Raw genomic sequence first — 23,015 nt, 5'->3', positions numbered from 1 at the left:
TCAAGTCGATCTCAAAGCAATTGAAAATAAGAATAACCAAAACTCCTGCTTAAATTCTTGTATTTGACGGATAACAACCTCCAAACTCATCAGAATAGTCCAAGTTTCATGGTAATTTTCAATTTCACTCTACCCATATCCTCCAAGAGAAGAAAAAAAAAGACGAAAAAACCCCCAAAGAGTTAACTACTGAATTTCATTTTTTTATATTTTCAGAAATAGGATACAAAAATCAAAAGTAGTAATACAATTTATTATATAGCCCATCAACTTGTTCCTATAACCAGAAATGGAGACTTGAGCATCGTTTCGTGGTTCCCCCAGGTTGAAGTGTGTAGCAAGGACAGATTTTTCTTTCTACATGATGTCTGGTGTTGACAAACCATAATGGAGTCCTATTCAAGGCAAAGTTCCAATCGGCCTTGGATATCTGTATTCCTTGAGGTAAAGGATGCACCAAACAACTAATATAAACGAAGTAATCACAACTGTCTCTGGGTACCTATCATTCACATTTTTATGTTGTTTGCAGACAGTATAACTTTATTACATACAGCTCTTGATTTGTGAAAGAAAACTTTTCTATGCCAGCATTTCCAAGTTATGAAAGATCCAAAAACACATCAGTGGCCCCGTGGTCAGGTTGTCCAAACGTTGATGATCATCTAGATAACAGATAAATGCAAGCACAACTGCTCATACTCATGCTCCAACAAACTTAGTCAAGGCGGAGGTATCAAGGGCGGTGAACTCTTTCACAGCATTAAGCACATCATGAGCAAGTTTTACAGCAGCCTCGTTGCTTGGTGCCTAAAATGATATATAGTCTATATCAGATATTTGTACTCGCAGAAAATTGCAAGAGCTCAAGAAATACTCAAAAGGAATAGTTGTAACCTCAATATTAAGGGGTAGAACAGGGTCATGTAGTGAAAGTCTTAGAAGGAACCACCCTCCATAACCAGAAACTCTAACCTGTCATCAAAACCAAAATAATCTGGTGACTGTTAATCGCAAATATACTTGTGTAGATATCCAGGGATTAGCAGATTACAGCTAATGAACTTCAGACCAACAGCAGGATACATATGATGATTTCAGCACATGCAACGACTACCACAACGACTAAACAAATGAAATATGCTGGCCATAAGCAGTTGCTGCTCGGTGTGCTCCAATTTCAAGGAACATAATAATAAATCAATGGTAAAAAAAAGTAACTTGATCTGCTTCTGCAAGGACGACAACAGCTAAACTAAAAGCTTACCCCTTCATAGTTAACAGGTGCTTTTAGAAGCTTAGCATCTGAGTCAACTGTATTCTCAAGCTGCTTCAACACTGCTTCCCCATAATCACGGAAGGATCTGGAGGCACAAGCATGTTCCTTAATTTACAGAAACACACTAAGCTCAGCCAAATTAAATTGCAAGGACAAATAGCATACCCTCCTATAAGATCTGATTGATTATCGATCTTTAGTCTAAGTTCAACAGCAACAGCTGGTTCTTCAAGACCCTCCACCATGTCAGTCAAGACTTTGCTGCCGCTTCCTTGTCCCGATGTTCTAGCTGATGCAAGCTTATTCAGTAACTTCACCTGCAAGTGAGGAACATAACCAAACAAGATTCAGAAAACGTACCGACAACAAAAATCTTAGAAGCCAGGGACCAGTTTTGGCAGAAATGTACCATAAGGTATGCACCATCATCAAGCCAATGATTCTCCTTTAGAGCTCCATGGCCACTAGTTTCAATAGCCAAATGTGCTTCCTCACCAACAGAGTTCTGTCAACATTCTACTATTAAGTACAATCTGTCTCAGAGCAACTTAAAGCTTGGCAGCAAAGATTTGATGCATTCAACTCAATCCAAATCCAAAAATTAAAAAAGCAAAGTAATGGCAAGAGTCATAAGCCATCTATTTAGGCATACAAGTGTTTCACAGTTTCAAAGCTTGAGGGTGTAGTTTCCTCATGCTGATAACTTCAGCAAATTCAAATGTACTATACTAGGCTAAACTCGTTCAGAAAAAGATGATTAGTTCTCAGAGGATTCCAGTTTATCTCAACACTCAATCCTGAAAGTTGTGATTGTATTGAAGAGGGTGCACAATTATTAGAAATAAACTCACATGTTCGTGTTTCAGGTTGCTTTATCAACCCAAGTTAAACCAAAAACCCAGTGTAATCCCACAAGTGGGGTCTGGGGTATCACCCCAAGTGAATGAAGTTCAAAAACTTTCCAATAGAAGTATGCAAAGTTTAAATGAAAGCAGTTGATAAGTGGGGTTTTGGCCAACTTATCATTGTCTTTTACTTAAGTTTTAACATCTTAAGTTTATAATTATGGCATAAATTGCTTGGTTTCATCAAGAAGAGTGTAGATGGCCGAGGAAGCGGAAATCGCGTAGAAAAGAGGCCAAGAAATGAAGATTTAGATTTTACATTTTAGAGCTTTGAAGATGAATTTCGAGGAAGCAAAGCTGAAAGCAAGAAGAAAAGAAGAACTGCCGAACATGAAACAACACGCAGAATGCAGATCAGAGTCAGTATTAGGCCCAAGTCAACATATTCAGTGAAGCAAGAATGGGGCCCATGATTTTAAGAGTCAGAACATACTCTTTGCAGTTGCAATTATGCTGAGGCAAAATGAAAATGCTCCCATGAAGTGGAGATTCAGAGAGCAGCTTTTTGATCAAATTATTTTGCGGACCTAGGTCTAAAGTGCGGACTGCGCTTTCAGGCAGAAGGAAAACTTCAGAAGTTTAGCAAGAGGAATTTTGCAGATCACAGAATAATGTGGGTCCGTGGTGTAGTAGTTCGGAGGGACATTTTTTGCAACTTTACTATTTGTTTTAATTAACCATAAATAGAACGTTTAGGGTTATTTTTAATATCTTTGAAGCTGGGAAGCTGAGGAACAAGGGTTTGGAGACTTGGGAAGCATGTTAACTTCAATTTTGGAGGAATTCAACATTGTAGTTTGCCATTTTGTACCTAGTTCTCTTCACCCATTGATGGTAGGTAGGAACACATGTTTTTAGCTACATTTTGCACTCTAATTGCTGCAGTTTAATCGTGTTTGAGCTAAATTGATAGTACTTTATACTTATTACATGGGTTGTGCCTTGTAGGAAGTGATTCCGAGTTGAGAAGTATGGTTGGAGCTAAAACGGATGAGTTGGAGCTTCGAAGTCTGAGTAAAAGACCAAAGCATCAAACCGGGATCATGTTCGGGGTTCGAGGACCAAGTCTGGATGTTCAAAAGTGAAGAAAAATCGGAAGCGCAGAGAAATACACTACCGAGCCGCGTGGGGAACCACGCAGGGGACGCGGCAAGAGAAAAGTAGCAGACTGATGAAAAAAGCACTTCTCTGAAAAGTCCCACTAGCGTGCCGCGTAGGGTCTTGCACTAGCGTATCGCCAGTGCAAAATGGCGGTTGGCTTTCCCCTTTTAGGTTTAGAGAGGGTATTTTGGTTCGGGTTTATTCCTACACGGTATAAATACACTGTAAGCACGATTTTGAAGGGGGATTCGACCGAGGAAGCTATTGGAAAGCGACCAAGGAGGAAAAACACGAGATTTTCACCAGTTTTCTCATAAACGATCGATTCAAGACGAGATTTTGGAACGTAAAGTTGGTTTGGATGATTTTTATGTTTCTTAACTATTTTGGGATGACTTTCTCAATTGTTATGGAGTAGTTCACCTTAGGGTTTGACATGATTTAGTGACTTGATTGTTGTTCATGAATTTAACTCATGTTTGATCGCTTGAATTGGTTGGAGGAGTTTTAATCTTAGTTGTGACTTTATTCTTTATCTGATTAATTGAAAACGAACATCTTATTGAATATTGTTGCAACGAATGCCTTAATTTACTTTGGTAATTCTTTAAAGTAATCGAAAGAGCTTTGTGATTTACCATTTGAATTAAGATTGAGAAAATTCGCAAGAAGTTTCTTTTAGTCCATTCCTACCAACGAGATTCTTGCATATTTCACTGCACTTCACATTAGTTTATTTATAAGATTTAGGTTTATTCGAAAGAAGAATCTTGACCATAAGAATAAGCTAATCACTTGTTGAATTCGTGAGAATTAATAAACCTTCAAGAGTAAAATTGAACAAAGCTAGATCCGGGATATCAATCTTGTACCTTTCGCATCATGATCATTATTTCTCATATTGATAACAACCCGCTTTAGCTGCACTCTCTAGTTTTGTGTGATCGAATTTACTTAATCATAATTTTAGTTAATAATTGTAGTCATTAATCAATTCAAATGAAAAGTGTGATTCATCCTGAATAGCGACAGGCCATAAATTTACTTGAACATTGTTTAAACCAATCCTTGTGGAAACGATAATTTTCTATGCTATCTTTGACTAGCAAGTTTCAGTTTTTACACATCGGTTTTGCCCTCGTCACCATCATGTTTGTTACTTAATTTTCAGTTTTGTTTCAATTTCCATTATGTGTAACTAAAACCCTTGTTGCGATTTTATTCCAAATCTATTGTCTATTAATGGGGATTTAATTAATTGCTTGAATTTGCTTGATTTTATTGCTATCTAGTTATTAACTCTATGCTTGTGACCAACATTTGATTGATGTCCATTTATCTTAATTCTTATTTGGGAAAGTGGTTTCAGCATCAGGGTAATACTGGCAAGGTAAATGGATACATGGAAATAAGATACAGATATCTATTTCTACCTTGGGTATTAGTCAATTTGCTCTTAGAGCATCTCAATTAGCTTCCAAGCTAATTGAGATAGACCCATTGGGATGGGAGTTCTACTGGGTAATTAGTATTGACCATAGCAATATTTCAAGTAAATTAAAAGCTAAATTAACCCATTAATTAGGCAATAGAGGTGGGGTGAAATCTCAACTACCTAAATATATTGGTTTTCAACCTGTTTTCTAGATACTACTTGCTCTATGTTACTTGTTCATTTCAGTTAGTTTTAATCGCTTGTTTACAATTTGATTGGCATTGTAGAAAGGACTTGGTAATTTTAAACATCTTCATTTCCCACACTGCTACCTGTGAATTCAACCCCGAACTTTGGTCGGATAATTATATTTGATAGCTAAGACTTAGTTCCTTTTAGGACATAGTAGGGCGACATCAGCAGTATCTCCTAAAACTAGAGGGATCTTAAAGTTATCAACACATGTTTGTGTAGTTGGAGAATTCATAAAAGGACTTAGCACGGCACAAAATTCTTGGTAGAAACTAGTAAATCCATCTATTAAAAACAGAATGTTAAAGTTTGAAATAAGATGTTAAATGCTACACGGAGGTCAGGGATTAGAGCTCACCTTTTTCTCTACTAAAAGCAAAATAGTTTGCAAAGCACAAGCAGTCTCCTACAACTTTCTGGAGTCAAAAGTATTGAATATTATGTAGGATGAAACGTATCCTTTTCAAGAAAAATAAAAAGGACTTCTTTTCTTTCTCCCTTCTATTGGGGGGTAAGTGGAGATTATTCAGTATAATCTGAAATGCGAAGGACACTAGATTTGGATCAAGAAAAAAAAAACTACAACTACTATTGTTTTGAAGAGAATGTTTTTCTTTCACCATAGAAAAGTGAATAAAAGAAAGCTATGACATGACCATCACAAACACATGAAACAAAGTCCAAACAATTCTATCAAAGACATCATGTTGCTATCTGAGACAGTAGGCAATTAGTTGGACAATCTAAGGAACCAGATAAAACCATGAAAAGATCCATCTTATAATAGGCATGCTAATATGTTCACAGAGACCATGGGACCATTGGAAACGCTACTATAAGAACCATGCATCAAATAACCAAATCGTACCAGACGAATAGCTTCATCAATTACATTCTTGTATCCTCTTTTGAACCTGTGATGCTTCCCTCCTGTCATAATATCATTAAAATTAGCAATGATTCTCATCACAAGGGTATCCATAGGTGACTTTGACTTATCATCTAACCTAGTTTCTTTTCAATAAATGTTGTCAGCCCATCTGATGTAACACTGTCTGTGACAATAGTGGTCCCAGGATGCTGGTCAAACATTAACAGAAGTAGCAAATAGTTTAGATGCTTGTTAAACCAAAAAGTTCTAAAGACCTTTGTCAGAAAGAGAGACTCACTTCCTCCAAAACAATTGCAGACATTAAAGCAATCAAACGATTTCGGTTAAATTCACGACCACTCGAATCCACAGCTGCAGACCTGACCAAAACACATATCAGAAAAGGAAACTGACCAGCGACCACCTCCACTGAAAGCAAATACTTCTATATGGCACGTCACCTGTCAACATCTGTATCAAAGATGATTCCCAAATCAGCCCTGTTATCGAGTACTGCCTTGGTGATAGCTTTCATGGCTGTTTTATCCTCTGGGTTAGGTATATGATTGGGAAACAAACCTAGCATGAGAATCAAATAATTAGCAAGAATAGTATACAAATCTGTTATGTGAAAATTGCAGGATATATCTTACCATCTGGTTCCAAGAACTGACTACCAGAAGTAATAGCACCCAGAGGCTCAAGCACCTTTCCCTGAACATCCAGCAACATAAAACAATGATCAAAGCATCTAAAGAGACAACAACAACAACAACAACAACAACAAGTGTAATCCCACAAGTGGGGAAAGCATCTAAAGAGAAACAGTGGAAAAAGATAAAGTTGATATACACTGAGAATATTTTATGTTACAAAGTAAGCAGATAAACAGACTTCGATATGTCTTAAAGGGCTTTTACATGATCCTTAAGTGCCCTGCTCCACTGTGCAGTTTCAGTTAACAACTACTGATGCATTTTAGTCCCTTACACAGTGACAAGATTTGACAGACAGTATATCAAGTAAAAACATACTCCCTCCTTTCCAATGTAACCATCTTAATTTGACCAAAAAGGCAGGCACAGATATAGAGAGCTGAATTACAATGCATTTCAGAGAAAGTGGACTTAATGGAAAATATAATGCTGTAACTTTGATAACTTTAGGAGTATGATATGCAGTTTCACTTTTGCAGGGTATATAATATTAAAAAGTAATGGAGAGTAAAGGAAAGTTTTGAAGATCAGGAAAGTGGGCATCACGTTGGCATGGTGGCTAAGAGAAAGTATAGCAATATCTTTTGGTACATCAAGGTATTTAAAAAATTTCAATCATATAGTACTATCCCCTTGCCTTTTCTCAACTTTTGGGTTCCCCCCCCCCCCCCCCCCCCCCCCCCCCCCACACACACACACACACAAAAAAAAAATGTAATTCCTCATCTATTATAACTCCTAGAAGCTCCTAACATCTGATGTCAGTGACTGCAGAGACGGACAATGGTAACTACATAGCCAATCAACTACAGAAAGATCACACTGAGATAATCGCGCTAATCTTAACACAACAACAAAGAAACAGTTAAACCATCAGAGCACTGAGTAGTTGTCAATTAGCCGCGTAGTGCAAACAAGGATTTGGAGAATAATATTACCAATAACTGGTTCTCTATATCACAGTTCCAAAACAAGAAGCTAGCAAAGATACCAGACAATAACTCACATCAAATTAGAAGAAGTTGGAGCTATATCTTCGACCTTGGGCATGGAGGTGGGAGGGGGCAGATAAATTCTGGTAAGGGTGCTGTGGCAATTGATAAAAAATAGTCGGGATAAGCATGTTAGGTTATGGAAATAGCGTCAGCCCTATTAACAACACCACACACACAAACTCTCACAAGACACACATATACACACCACGTTATCTTTTTTTTTTCTTGTATGTTGTGGCTAGAACTTTTCTTGGATCAGAAGGTTTTCATGTAGTGTATGGGAGGCAAAACTGTCAAGACACACTATAAAGATAAAAACTTACTACAAAGAATCCCCCTGCTCCGTTCCCTGCATCAACTACGATATGGAATCCTTCCAGTGGCTTTTCTGAGAATTGCACCGTGAAAAGAAGGAAAAGAAAAGAAGAAAGATGACATGAGCACTAGCAAGAACCACAACAACACTGGGTTAGAGAAACAATTGTAGATGCTTTGAAGAAAGTCAGGATATTTTTATTAGTTGGAAGCTCATGAAACTCTTTAAAAAGAGATTCTTAATCGCAGGTCAACACCAAGATGGAAATCCCCAGTGTAATTGGAGTAGCCATCACAAATATATCCTTGTGATTTGCATCCTTCTCCTCGAGACATTGACATTGATCCAGAAGCATGGTAGAAGTACCTATATTTCCTGCAGCTCTGCGGACTGCTGCCACAAGATTAGAGGCATAAATGGACATGTAATCCACTCTTTTAACAGATAGAGAAACAGCTGTTTCCGCCCCCTTAGAATCTTCATTTGCAATATTTTTGTATATCTCTGCAGCTCGCTCCAAGATATCTTTGATGTCTGGCTTTCCAAGACCTCCAGCACGTGTAAAGAATTTGAACCCATTCCTGTTGTAGGGAAGATGGCTTGCTGTTCAAATAAAATTAGCATATAAGAGAATTATCCAGCCAGCATTAAGCCAATTCCATTAATATCAAATTGTATTAACTCCCAAAGTGAACCGAGCTAGCTACAAGAGAAGCAGCAGTCCTTCTCCACTTGCAAGTAAGAGAGAGTATAAAGAATCTACACCTCCAAGGATAAAAGCATTGTTGCATTTGCATCTCAAACCATACTAGAGAATGAATTCATGCACTCACCTGTAATCATTATGGAGCCATCCACTGGACAGGAAAATTCTTCATCTACTGTAAGAGTGCTGTTGAACATGGCTGGTGTGGATGCCAATCTACCTTGGGAAATAGGGGAAAAATAAAGAAAGATGCTATTGTTAGGTATGTCATCACTTGACTGAGTCACTGCTTAGGAAGAGCAGGAGGCACTTGATCAAATAAGCATTTAAACCAGAGAAAGATAATATGCACCTATATCTCTAATCTCTTTAATCTTGCAACAACATTTCTAGACATATCTTAATTAGAAGTGCACACACAAACCAAATAAGAAAGGATGAGTTTCGAATGAAGCAGGTTGTCTTGGTACATATTTGAATCGAGGTATGACTAATTGGATGGCATAATTCAGCATTGTGCTGTATGAAGGACCAAACGTTCAGTTACATCTGTATCAACCTAAGATATTTCAACCAACCATATCCATAATTATTTTTCAGAAAAACAAGAAAATGGAAAATGGGTAATCAGCTTTAGAACCGATTAACCAGTATTCGTGAAGAAATTTTCCAAACCAGCACCTCAAGATGAGCAAAGAACAAGTTGAGCTATCGGTTATAGATTACAGGACAAACACCAAACGGACAATGAACAACAGAATTGCTAGATACCCTTTTTGTATAAATCGTTAGGGAATGGTCATTGATATGATTTTTTTTTTTTTTTTTGAAATTTGATAAGGACAAATACGAAGATTCATTATGAACTAACGATTTGACTATGGCTGCGGGGAGGGGGGAATATTCAGATGCCTTGGGTCTCTTTGAAACTATAACTTGCTTTTCAGTTTCATCTTTAAAAGGTCTTTCTTTAGGCCCTACAGCAACCAACAGAGCTTAGAATCAGATATCACCTTAAAATGATTGAATCCCCTTTTTTTAGGTCTGGGTTAGATGAGCAAAGCATCTGTAGTCAGCACATATTAGATACAAGTAGGACAGAAAGAAAAGCATCACTCACCCATACTGGATGACTTCAACTCCAGCTCTAGCAAGTCCTTGAGAAACTGCATCCTGAAAGATAGCAATCCAAGCCTTAATCAACAGCAGAACATGTGTACAACAGCAATGTACCTCGTCAATGAAAGAATAATGCACTAAAAGTACAAGAGAATGAATGTCACCACACTAAGAAATCCTTAACAGCAACAATAGTCTATAGCAAGAACTTGCTCTATTTTGATTTTTCCATTATCTCCCGGTGGATTATTCTGTTTTGATTTAACATAAAGTGCACAACTGCATATGCACCACACAAATGAAAGAAAAGCCAACTAAAAGTACAAGTCCATGAAGGCCACTGCACAAGAGGTCCTTAAAAGCTCCACCGATCTACAGTAAGAGATTGTTTTTTTTCTTTCTTCAAAATCTCCAGGTAAATTCATCCGTTTCATCTTAACATAGCTCAAAGCTGCATATATATCACATGAATGAAAGAACAAGGAACTAAAACTACAAGTATGACACCAAGAAGTCCTTAACTACACGAGTCCACATCAAGAAATTATTTTCTTCGCCTGTTTGAATTAAAGGCGTGAAGGATGCTTTACCTAGGGTTTTTCCAGAATGTAAGATGGATTGTAGCAAGTGATTGAGATATATACAAACAATCACGGTTATACTTCAGATAACCATGAAACATTGTTCTAAAGATGTAAAACCTCAAAGGCGCTCACTTTTCTTGACCTGTTTGGAATTAAAAAAAGGTGCTAATAGGAAACAAAACTGATAAACATGCCTTCTAATACATTCAGTGTCATCATAATACACTACATTTGGATGCATCTTGTTCCTACAGTCATTATGAACTAGAATGTCATCATAATACACTACATTTGGATGCATCTTGTTCCTACAGCCATTATGAACTAGAAAAAGGAGAGGCCAGGTTTAAGTGTAACACCCCATAGTTAAGCCAAAGTGAACAAACTAATAGAAAATGCCCTCAGGCTTACAATTCTTTTCCCTGTAGAAGTAGGAGTCCTCCAAAGAAGCAAGAGATGCTTCTTTTTTCTTTTTTCTTCTTTTTCCCCTTTGCTTATTTTACCCCACTTGTGGGATTTTACTGGGTTGTCGTTGTTTTTGTTGTTGTTCCCCTTTGCTTATTTTATCTCTTTTTTCTTTTAGACAGGAGCCTATAATAGGAGACAAAGTGAACTGTAGAAACTGTTGGCTTTCTAATACCTTTACATGTATGTTCACCCTGCAGTCACTAAAAGGATAGACAAGAAGAGACATTGATGAAGTTATTACACATTGTAACAAAGCAAAGTGAACAAACTAAGAGAAAGGTGCTCCAAATCGTTTCCATGTAAAAGCAACAAGGAATGCATATAAGCTAGTGGAGACAACCACTATCAGGTTTCTTCTTTCTTATTTTTTGGGCTGAGAATCTGAGCAAGAGAGAGATTACTATGTCAGTTGGCGTTTTCTGGGCAAGAGCTAGGGTGAAGATGGCAACCATCTACTCTTACATTGTCCGGTAGATTCGAGGTTATGGTGGAAAATCATGAGATGGTTTCGAAAATTTTGGGTGATGTCTGGAAAAGGTAACAATCAGCTATAATTGTGGTAGAAGAAGGAGAAGACACAAGGTGTGGAATGTTGCTCCTCTAGCACTTGTGTGGGTCGTTTTGAAAGAAAGAAATAGGAGAGCTTGAGGGTGTAGAGTTGAATTTGTAGCAATTGAGGAGCCTCTATCCCTTATTTCTATTTGGTGCACCCATAATGTTCCTACATGTATAGAAGATTGGGTGTTATTTTTGTAGGTTTTCTACTTTTTGGTATACCTCTTGTATATGAAGCTTTTTTGCCCAAACATTAATAAAGTTTATTACTTTATAGAAAAAGTTTATTAATTTATGCCAGCAAAATACTTGAAAGAGAGCACATTCAAAAGAGTATGAGCATTGCAGGGAGTACAATAAACAGGGAAAGTAAAGCATGGCATCAGGCTCTAACAGATTTACCACTGTCAAGTTGCAACAAATATTAAGCAAAAAAATGCAATTGCTTTTGAGCTTAAGTACATTATCATTCTTGTCTTAAAAAAATCTAGCATTTCTTTCTTCCAAATAATCCAGCATACGACAGCGTGGTGTTCCAAGTAGTAAGAAAAGGTTCAGCAATGCCTTCCATTTGCCATGCATGCAGAAATTCTAAAATAGATCTTGTCATGCACCAATTGATACCCAAATTGTTGAAAGCGAGTACCAAAGTTGACATGACTCTTTTCAGTGAAAGAGAGTTATGGAACAGGAGAGAAGGGGAGATTAAGAACAATACCAGTTTTCGGCTTTTGAATTTATTTATTTACCGTTATTCTCAGTTATATGTTGTTTAAAAGTGTAAAAGGTCATTTTTTTCCTTTTAGTTATCAATTGTACCAACAAACTCTAGGCCACAGAAGGAGGGGCGCATCCTCTCCTTGAGATACCCCCTAACTTCACATTTGTTTCCATTTAAGTGTTCAAACTTCACTAGATTAGCAAGTGGACACAATGGAGAGGGCATGGGTAAGCAAGCAGAACGAGGAAGTGAAAAGATTTACGTGTCTATCCTTTATCCCCAACCCCCATTGTATCTCGAATTTTAGTTGTCAGTCAGATCAACTTGAAATCAGCTACTAATAAAGAGGACACAGATGTGAGGGTATGGGATCGCAGGAAAAGAGAGAAAGTAATAATGGCTAAGCTTACCCCCTTATTCCCTAAATAAGTAGAATCCCACCCCATTCAATGTGAATGCTTATCCTGGAAATGAAGAGACCACACACAATGATGGTGGCAGGATTTCAACAAGGAGTCAAACAGATCACCATAGTGAGACCCTAATGTCCTTTTCAGTGAGCTTTATCATTGTTATACTTGTTAAAAAAGAAGTACCAGAAGACAATCCTGTACTAGCTTCCTGGTCACTTCAAAGCTAGCATGCTTTCCCGGGAATCTAAAATAGGAGTAATGAATTCTATCAATTGGAAAAGTAATACTACAGCAAGGCTCTACCTGTTATGCTAAGAAATGTTAGCTGCATCCAAGAAAAAACACAAGGCTATCACCTATAGCAACTAAGACTACCAAAAAGCAAGGAAATGTTCTCCTCTCATAATGTTTGAAATTACATGATTAAGAAAGGGTATACAGCTTAACTTTCTAATATAGGGTTAATACCTGCAACTTCTGCGCAGAAATTCGTGAGTCATGACCGATGGAGACTCTTAGACGTTTAGAAGAATCATATTTCTTTTTCAACCAGCCAGCAAACCCTGCTGCTATTGCTTCTGTAACTGGCTCCGTGAGAGTAAGAGGTTCTCCCTCAACTCCATCAACGGCTACTCCACGTATATCACTGCGTAAATACAGAAGAATATATCATCTTGGAACTTATGAATAACTGTTTGTTAGTTACATCATAAATGGATGGGTATCCATGGTCTTGCATCACAGGTCATCCTAGATGTATTCTATATTAAAGATGATACTAAATGAAAGCATAGTCATGTTCTCAAACAAACTCTACTGTATTATGCTTCGATTTTAATTATCAAATGGCAAACATAGTTGAACTCCATATAGCATGCAAACCTTGAAGACTTACAGTCAAATGATAAAACCAAAGAAAAAGTGGATATTTATAGAAAAGCTAATACTAGAGTCACCCATAGGGAGCTAAGATCAATAGGAATTCTCATTTACTTAAATGCATGTCTACACAAGCATTCTTCAAATATATTCTTTCAAGTTTTGTTCTACTAAAGTTACCAGTTTTACAGATAAAAAAGCTTTTGAATGAAGAAACTTCAGTTAGCAAAAACTTTTACCTGCACTGAAAATATGTAAATAATTAGCTAAGCATGGTCTAATTCTCTACTAAACATAACAGATGTATCAACATTGAAAACAACAGGCTATCAAACAAATCAAGCAAAAAAGCAAGATCAGCTGCTCTTTGAATTCTTCTCTCTTTTTCCACTATAATCACCAATTCACTTGCTTTTATAGAATAAGAGATTCACTGCTTGCAGATCATATAATAACTTTTTTGCTAATTGAAACACCAGGCTGCATAGAAGCAAAAAAAAAAAGGGAGAATCAGCTGTTGTTGCATCCTTCCCTTTTCCTCCAGACTTGCCAATTCATTTGCTATATAGAATAGCAAATGCAAGGTGGAAATAAATCAATTATCTTTTTCACCGATCTATTGCAAAACAATTGAATATTACATCCATACAAGTAACCAATTCTGGAACATATAAAAAGAAGCAGATGCATGACAAATTATCCGCCTAAAAAAGATGACAAGTATGATTTGCAAGAACCAGTTACCTGCCATTCTGAAGCTTAAGAAAGTCGCTTTTCTCAACAAACGGAATTGCAGTGGCCGATGAGGCAGCTGCACCAAGGTCCAAGTGTTAGCATTATTTTGGATATACGAGAGAATTGCTTACTATGCAGTCAAAGAGATTAATCATAGGAAAGGTAGACATATGTCATGGAAAAAACAAAAGATCGCCAATTTAAGAACAGAAATAAGCACACAAGAAAAGAGAGGTTTGCTCAAGTTGTAAGCACCCTCCACCTCCAAACCTGAGGGTTGCAGGTTTGAATCACCAGGGGGGGAAAGTGGGGAGCTCCTGAGGAGGGATAAAAAAAATTCAAAGAAAAGGGAGTAACTGAACAATTAGGTATTCTAACTATTCTCTGGAAAGTTATGGTCAAATCTGAGATCAACCTGAATAAAGAGTCTAGAACAGACCATTGCAATAAATAACTCCTCGCCTAAATTTTGACAATGCGCCCCGTTGCATGGTGGAGTTGCCATTCCATGCCAACTTCCCTCCTACAGGAGGAAGCGAATTGCACCTATTAAGGGTACAATAGTGCAGTTGATATTTGGTGCTCAATTCCCTATTCTGCTGGCAGCACTTTGCTACCAGATTATGTTGGACAACCTTCCCTGATATTGCTGCATGATTAAAGATTTCAAGTATTATCAAAGTTGCGATTGAAAGGTCTCAATGAATAATTCACAATTTTTCAATTTTTTTCCTATTACATTTGCTTGTTTCTTAATTAGGGATGCATGGTCTATAAAATCCTGAGTCAGCTTGATCCTACACCATCATGTCTTGATATACTTTATCTTTCTCCAATTGACCAAATATTTCAGACTAGTTCCATTGTTACCTGGACATACTCATATAGTCATATCTACACCTATTGCTACAACCTAGTTTATCCAGTAAAATAGAAAAGAAAAGTTAAAGAGTTGACCAAGAAAATTTCTATCCAAGTTTACTATTTAGTCAGTAAAGCAGCAAGTAGACAACACTTCAATAACCAAAAGCAGAAGTAGGAGAAGGAACTAAAGGGAAAAGTAAATACTTTTTTTTTGAGAAGGTAACATGGTGTATGTATTAAGCACAAAACAGTACATGGGTTGTACTGAAACCATGTATACAAGTGAGCAAAATAGAGTAAACCAGTCTACAGTTCTAACAGGAGCCTAATATGTCTAAGATAGAGTATTAGGTAACAATATCCAAAGAAGATATCAGAGACACAACACTTGGATTTCGCCGAACCATTGAGATTCATTGTATACTATTGAACCAATAAATGATTAATGCTTCAAAGACTCAGTTTCTCTTATGTAATAACCATGGAAATGGTGCTCTGTTATAAGGTGATTTTCTCAGGCTTAAATGGATAGAAGCAGGCATGTACCTTGAAGGCAGCAAGGACCATTGAACTTCTATGTTCAACTACTAAGTTTTCTATTTTCCACTATTTAATTAAACATGGAAAACAAAGCCCAAAAAAAGATTACATCGGGAGGGGAGTAGGGTGAGGGAAGACTTCAGCGGCTATAGTCGCGTAAGTTGCCCCAACATGATTTCTACCACGCAAATGGCTGCACACAATTATTCCAGATAATCATCAAGTAATATATTCTATTTTCCGTTACATGTGCTCATCTATTATTTGAAGAAGAAGAGCAGAATTTCTATTCATTAATGAATACTAGTGTAACAACTAAATTTCGCTCCTGAAAAATAATAATCAAGACAAGAAATATAGCGACAAATAGTATATTTGATTTCAAGTGATGGGGTTACAATCTCTAAAATGTCTCTAAAATCTAAAGAGATGTAGTCGTCTGGTTCTTCTCCTCATGGCTGATGGTTCAAGAGATTGAGAGTTTGATCTTGAACTTGACGGATTTCAGGTTTGTAGTACGTCACGAACAATTTGAAGGTCGTCACGAACCAGGATTTGGTGTTGGGTTACCACGAACGGAAGATTTGAATTCGCCTTTGGAATTTGACCACAGACGACGATTGCAGATATGGATGGAGACCTTGATGTTATTCTTCAAAGCTTCTTTATTCTTTCCTTCTGCTTACTTGCTTGTGTCTTAGCCTTCTCCTTTGACCCCTTTATATAGGTGTGGGGTGGAGTAGTCTCCAAGAAAACCCTAGTGGATCATTGGGCTTGAGGCTTATGGGCCGACCCATTTGATAGAAGACCAATTGACGGGCTAGCCTAATAAAATATTGGACCTTTATTTGAATCAATTAAATTAGATTTAAATAATTGACCCGATCATACTAGCTCATAATATTTACTTTGACTAGTATGTATTTAATTTATGATAAAATCAAAATTTCTTATGGATTTAAATTTAGTATAATTTTAATTGTCTACAAATGCCCCCTGCTTCAAGGCTTGTCGGGGTGTAGGCTTACAGAAACATGAAGACATGCTTGAAGTACCGATGCGCCTCTTTTTTTTGGCAGTTTCCTTTCGAACATTCCTTCTTTTCAAGGGTACTACTTTGCTATGACTCATTCTCAAATTATCTGATCGTGGCTCCAGTTTGTACCTTTTTTTAAAAAATATGAAAGAGCATGAATTTCATCTCCTAATTTGGTTGAGCAAACTTCTAGTTTGACTAACCATATATTTTGGTAAAACAACGGGAGAAAACTTTCCTACTTTCTTGCCAAAAGAATTTCCTTAATTGCCTTTCTTTCTTGCCGAAGGAGTTTCCTTAATTGCCCTTTTTTTCCTTGTTTCCTGGTTTCAAACTTGTCCATGTACAAACCGGACATGGTATTTCCTTATTTACATATGTCATTAACCTGAAAACCAAGAATTTCCTTAGTTTCTTCCCTTGCTTATTCCTATAAATTCGCCACTTTCTCCTTGTATCGTTGCTATAGCATCAGTCCTCCACTTTTGATGAAAGCGGCAGTACCACCTTTTGGTTGGTCTTAGTAGGTACTCTTCAATAGTTGGCATTACACAATCCTCGTCGCTCAATTCTCCAAAGACAGACTAACGTTTTTTTTCTTTTTGTTGCAGCTGCTGCTAGGAATTATCAGCTTTGCGCGTCTTAACCAAAAAAATTATATCTCGGTGTAGTAACGCCGAAATCACGAGTGGTTTGCGGCTGCAACGCATCAAAAATTTGGATTTAAATTCGCATTGTATCAACCCAGGTGAGCTTCCTAAACTTGGTTCAAGTTTTGTCATGCTCGACATTTCAGCTTTGCTCGTCTTAACCAAAAAAATCATATCTTGGTATAGGAGCATCGAAATCATGAGCGGTTTGTGGCTACGGAAACTAGACTTCCCGAACTACGACTTCTGTAAAGATCACAATCCAGTTGCTCCTAGATCGTCCCAGATACTATTCAGAAGTTACATGACGAGTTCTGACGTGCTGGCTCTTTCAGCTTTGCGTACTCTTGCCGAAAAATTCATATCTCAGGATATAGGAGGGTCCAAATCACGAGTCGTTTATATCGCTGAAAAGAAGAATACCAGGGCTACAACACATATAAAACTTGAAGCCCTAACCCTTTTGATCCAATCACAATAAGTTTTTGAATCAAGCTCAGGAATCAAGAGGTATTTTTTTTGGGCAGCATACTTTTTTGTTGTAGGTTTGGCTAGGGAAAGCTTGGCTCATCCTCATCTTTGTTGCATTGGAGGGCAAAATTTTGGTGCATCCACCTTTTCAGTCGAGGTTTGGCAAACACACAGTTACGACGCGCATTCCGTCCCCGGCTTAGAAGGAGTTTCATGGCACCCTCTTCTTACAATTTGGCGAAGAAGTCTATGGCGAGTTCTCCATCCTAGATCAGGTGAAGAAGTAAATGATCAACACTCTCCCTTCTGCAAGCGAGGAGGTGCGTGGAACTTTTCATCCATCAAGCCTGGCGTGTATTATCTTTTCTTGCAACTTAGCGAAGAAGTTCATGGAGCATCCTTCTCACGGCTTTGACAAAATAATTTATGGAGCATTTCATCCTTCAAGGTTTGGCAGAGAAGTGCATGTCACAATATTCGCCATCCGCATTGAAGCATCGTGTCGTTGACACCGGTACTTGTTAAGCTCTGTGTCGTTGGCACCGATCAAAGAAACATAACCAAAAGCTTCGTGCCATTGGCACCGGGAAGCTCTAAAATCTTTTCTCTTTTGCAGTTTTTTGAGAGAATATTAGCAATCTTGATATCCATAAGAAGATTCACTAGAGGTACACATGATTGGGAACGAACCATTCGTCTCTTTATTACCGCTTGGCGAGAGAATTTCATGGCGTGTTCCTACTTTTGCGGCTTAGAGAAGGGGACATTTGGAGCGACTCCTTTTCACCTTTGGAAGAAAGCATGTGACGCATCCCATCTTTTGCGGCTTGGCAAGATCGACACTTGGAGTACTGCTCTTTCATCCTTTGCGAGCAAGTATGGGAAGCAGCCATCCAGCAATCTTTGGCATGGAACCACCTTTTCTTGCAATTTGTCAGAGAAATGCATGGAGTATCTTAACCTTCAAGTTTTTGTGCGTAACCACATCTTTTTGCAATTTGGTGAGGAAGTTTGTGAAGTGTCCTAACCTTCAATCTTTGGCATAAAACCACGTCTTCTTGCAACTTGGTGAAGAAGTGCCTAGAACGTCCTTCTCATAACTTGATGAAAAGATACATGTAGTGCTCCATATTTCGAGTTATGGAGCTAGCAAAGCATCTCGTCCTTCAACCCTTATCGAAAGAAGCACATGAAGATTTTTTTTTTCTATGCGGCTGGATGAAAGCAAACATGGCGCATCATCCTTTAAGCTGTGATGTGGAGTAACTTCTTCTTTAACTTGCCCAAAGAAGCGCATGGTGCATAAATGGAGCTAGCATCCTCTTTGGCTATCGTGAAAAGGCATTGATTTTTTTTTTTTGTTGCTTAAGTGACTAAACTTAGAATGAACTCTAGGTTGCCTACGTACCCCAGCAAAGAGGATCAAGTCATTACGTAGTTTATATAAAGTATAAGTTTTTTTTCTTTTGTATGCAGTTTATACTCGTGCAGACAAGGAGTATAGGAACTTGAAGACATTGCTCAAATTTGAAGAGTTTTACATCTTGAAGACTTGCTTAAATTTGAAAAGTTTGCAACTTGAAGTCTTTGCTCGATTTGAAGAGCTTTGCAACTTGAAAACTTTTGCTCGAATTTGAAGAGCTTTGCGACTTGAAGTCTTAGCTCGAATCTAAAGAGCTTTGCAACTTGAAGACTTTTGCTCGAATTTGAAGAGCTTTGCGACTTGAAGTCTTAGCTCGTATCTGAAAAGCTTTGCAACTTGAGGTCTTTGCTCAAATTTGAAGAGCTTTGCAACTTGAAGACTTTTGCTCGAATTTGAAGAGTTTTGCAACTTGAAGACTTTTGCTTGAATTTGTGGAGTTCTATAACTTAAAGATTTGGCTCGAATTTGAGGAACTTTGTGACATACAGTTTAGGCTTACGCGTCGAGGAGTATTTTGCAACTTGCAGTTTAGACTCATGCGTCAAGGAGTGTGGTGACTTGCAGTTTAGGCTCATGAGTCAAAGAGCGTTGAGACTTGCAGTTTAGGCTCATACGTCAAGGAGCGTAGCAACATGCAGTTTAGGCTCGTGCGTTAAAGAGCGTCATGACTTGCAGTTTAAGCTCATGCGTTAAGGAGCATTGTAACATGCATAGACTCTTCAGTTTCATCTTCGGATGAATATTTGCCCCTATTCTCAGCATCGTCTGCTTCTATTTCATCACAAGGCTCAAAGCCAGGAAACCTTTGGTCTCCACTTGTGGCCATACTCAATTCCATATCATGAGCACATGTGGCCAAATCTTCAAAAATTTTAGGCTTTATTCCTTGCAAGATGTAGCGAAGGCCCCAATGCATACCTTGGATGCACATTTCGATGCCAGAAGTTTCGCTAAGACGGTCTTTGCAGTTGAGGCTTAAGCTCTTCCAGCTATTGATAAAGTCAATAACTGGCTCTTCATTCCCCTGGCGAGCATTTGTAAGTCCAATCATGCTCACAATGTGCCTTGTGTTGTAGAAGCGAATAAGAAATTCTTGCTCCAGTTGCTCCCAACTATCGATTGAACCAGGTTCAAAATCTGTGTACCAATCGAAAGCAATTTCTTTAAGAGATCGAACAAACTGCTTGACAAGGTGATCGCCATAAGTTCCAGCATTATTGCATGTCTCGACAAAGTGTGCAACATGTTGCTTGGGATTTCCTTTACTATCAAACTGTTGAAACTTAGGTGGTTGATATTCGCTTGGCATCTTCAAGTTATCAATCCTTGGTGTGTACGACTTTGCGTATGTAAGGAAAGATTTAGGCGAAGGCTCAATTTTATCCTTGATGGCCCCTATGATGAAGTCCTTCAATTGCTCAACGTGAATCTGCCCATTAGAAGAGACTTGGAGCTCTTTGGTCATTGTTGTTAGCCTTGTAGAGGACTCTCCTTTCTCTTGAATTTCTGGAAGCTTCATAGGTGCTTGGCTTGATTCTTCCTCTGTCATACTCTCTACCTTATTCATCAACTTGGCAAGTTTGTCATTTTGATCTTTCATGTACTTTGTCAGGCCTTCAACTGCTTTTATCAAATTTGCAAGTTCTTTTATGGTAGAAGCTTCAATCATCAATGTTTGCATGACCACCACAGATGACGAAGAATGATATGGACCATCACTTGTATAGAGAGCAGATTGTGGAGTGACACGAGGAGAGATTAGAGCAAAGTCGTTGCTCAACACATCATCATCTTTCTATATGAAAGGATTATGGGACCGATAATGATATTCTTTTGAAAGGCTAAATCGCGCCAAAGTTCGTTCGACCACCTCAGCGATGTTGTTCCCTTTTTCTAGCATGTACGAAGAGGATCTCACTTCTTTTGGAAAAGATGAACCAAAAACAAGAGTTATGGACGGCACTTCCAGTACTTATTGTCCTAGTATTTCAGCGTTGCTTCTTTTGATTTGACCAATAATCTCCATGGCAACTTCCAATCCGGTTTTGGAGTCAGCATCCTCAGTAACGTTGAATTTGGGATTGACCTTCGTTATGTCCATCTTGGTGTTCTTGAACTTCCAAGAGAAGAGATGAGAGGGCGAGATGATCCCACTAGGCGTGCCAAAATTTGTAACAACTAAATTTTGCTCCTGAAAAATAATAATCAAGACAAGAAATATAGCGACAAATATTACATTCGATTTCAAGTGATGGGGTTACAATCTCTAAAATGTCTCTAAAATCTAAAGAGATGTAGTACTCTGATTCTTCTCCTCACGGCTGATGGTTCAAGAGCTTGAGAGCTTGATCTTGAACTTGACGGATTTCAGGTTTGTAGTACGTCACGAACAATTTGAAGGTCGTCATGAACCAGGATTTGGTGTTGGGTTATCACGAACGGAAGATTTGAAGCCGCCCGCCTATGATTTGAGTTCGCCTTTGGAATTTGACCACAGACGACGATTGCAAATATGGATGGAGACCTTGATGCTATTCTTCAAAGCTTCTTTAGTCTTTCCTTCTGCTTACTTGCGTGTGTCTTAGCCTTCTCCTTTGACCCATTTATATAGGTGTAGGGTGGAGTAGTCTCCAAGAAAACCCTAGTGGATTATTGGGCTTGAGGCTTATGGGCCGACCCATTTAATAGAAGACCAATTGACGGACTAGCCCAATAAAATATTGGACCTTTATTTGAATCAATTAAATTAGATTTAAATAATTGACCCCGTCATACTAGCTCATAATATTTACTTTGACGAGTATGTATTTAATTTATGATAAAATCTAAATTTCTTATGAATTTAAATTTAATAAAATTTTAATTGTCTACAACTAGTTACGTCCACTATTATGTACGAACAAAAGGACTAAAGGACACTAAAAAGAAAGTAACTGAGGATAACAAAGGACAATAGCCTTAACACTGAAAATTTCACGTCTTGCCCAACCCGCTAAGGGACCTCAGAGGCGGATCCAAGATTTGACCTTTATGATCTCAAGTGCTAGTAACAGCTAGTAACAGGGTTTTGAATTTAATTTTTGTAGATATTTAGTGAACTTCTTAACACATACAGAGTCTGTACTTAAGCTACTGGGTTTTGCCAAACCCATATCTTAAAGCCTACATCTACCCTTGCTTAGAGCTCTCATCCCTCCCTGGCCCTTACAACGCCGCATCTTCTCTATGAAATCTTGTCAAATTACTTTTTTTTTTTAAATACAGTTTCTTGCTAAGTGGAATTTCTGTATCACTGATATGGGGTTAGTATAGGTGTCAAACGGTAAACACAAGCAAGAATAAATGAACCACATGCATTGTTAACTTTAAATTCATTTCTGCTGAAACAATACAATCACTGAGCCATAGATTCACTAAATTAGACTAGCTCTCTGAATGCTGTTTAGTCAGAATCGACAAAATTCAGAGCACAACTGTAGACAATCAAAATGTCATCTCAATAGATAACACCAGCAATTTCAAATCATTACAAGAATCAGCAGAGTACTTGAATTTTACCTGCCATTTTGGGAATACGGATTTTGATTTTGTTCGATGGAACGAGAAGGGTTGATACTGAGGGACAGTGATGGGCGGAGAAAGAAGTGTATAGAAGAGTTGCGCAAACGAACAATGAGTAGGTGGCGTCTAGCGACAACTGTTAGATATTGAAGTTGGTGACTTGGTGTCACCCGCATATTACCTTTCTTTTTTATTCAATTATGGGATTTTTACCTACCTAGACTAAATTAGTATTAAATTTATTTACCTTCTATAATCAAGTTTTAACTTAATTACATGATTATATATAATTTATCAATTATATACAAATTAATTTTAACTGAGTATTCCTTGGTTGTAGCATTTTAATTTACAATTCCTTACTAATCCAGACAAACCCCAATCTTTCTAAAGGATTTTCCTTTTTCTCTCTTTGAAATC

The 23,015-nt window shown here is 37.8% G+C and overlaps 1 protein-coding gene across 2 annotated transcripts; it reads right to left on the bottom strand.

Moving 5' to 3' along the window:
* Positions 1-22,757, bottom strand: LOC107796591 (uncharacterized). Of its 2 annotated transcripts, XM_016619384.2 has the most exons (18): positions 22,593-22,757; positions 14,490-14,699; positions 14,060-14,126; positions 12,905-13,082; positions 9,697-9,749; positions 8,704-8,792; positions 8,237-8,473; positions 7,878-7,942; positions 6,497-6,557; positions 6,305-6,422; positions 6,142-6,223; positions 5,980-6,052; positions 5,841-5,902; positions 1,689-1,784; positions 1,445-1,596; positions 1,268-1,364; positions 898-975; positions 1-810 (listed from the first exon to the last, which is right to left on the bottom strand). In XM_016619384.2, the coding sequence occupies exons 1-18, from the start codon at positions 22,597-22,599 to the stop codon at positions 703-705; spliced, it is 1,833 nt and encodes a 610-aa protein (XP_016474870.1). In that variant the 5' UTR covers positions 22,600-22,757; the 3' UTR covers positions 1-702. The 2 variants fall into 2 exon arrangements, with proteins under 2 accessions (XP_016474870.1, XP_016474871.1); XM_016619385.2 differs by lacking the exon at positions 14,490-14,699 and having other exon boundaries at positions 22,593-22,730.
* Positions 22,758-23,015: the final 258 nt, after the last annotated feature.

The sequence above is a fragment of the Nicotiana tabacum genome, chromosome 11 (genome assembly GCF_000715075.1).
Source record: "Nicotiana tabacum cultivar K326 chromosome 11, ASM71507v2, whole genome shotgun sequence".
Classification (NCBI taxonomy): domain Eukaryota; kingdom Viridiplantae; phylum Streptophyta; class Magnoliopsida; order Solanales; family Solanaceae; genus Nicotiana; species Nicotiana tabacum.
The sequence above is the reverse complement of the archived record's forward strand: the minus strand, read 5'-3'. Positions and strand labels throughout refer to the sequence as shown.

What these genes read in the sequence shown, in the direction of transcription:
- LOC107796591 (XM_016619384.2), bottom strand. An exon ending in CAGAGCTGCAGGAAATATAG is followed by an intron (nt 7,943 to 8,236) that starts GTACTTCTACCA and finishes TGCAATTCTCAG; the next exon opens with AAAAGCCACTGGAAGGATTC. An exon ending in GAGCAGGGGGATTCTTTGTA is followed by an intron (nt 6,558 to 7,877) that starts GTAAGTTTTTAT and finishes CTGGATGTTCAG; the next exon opens with GGAAAGGTGCTTGAGCCTCT.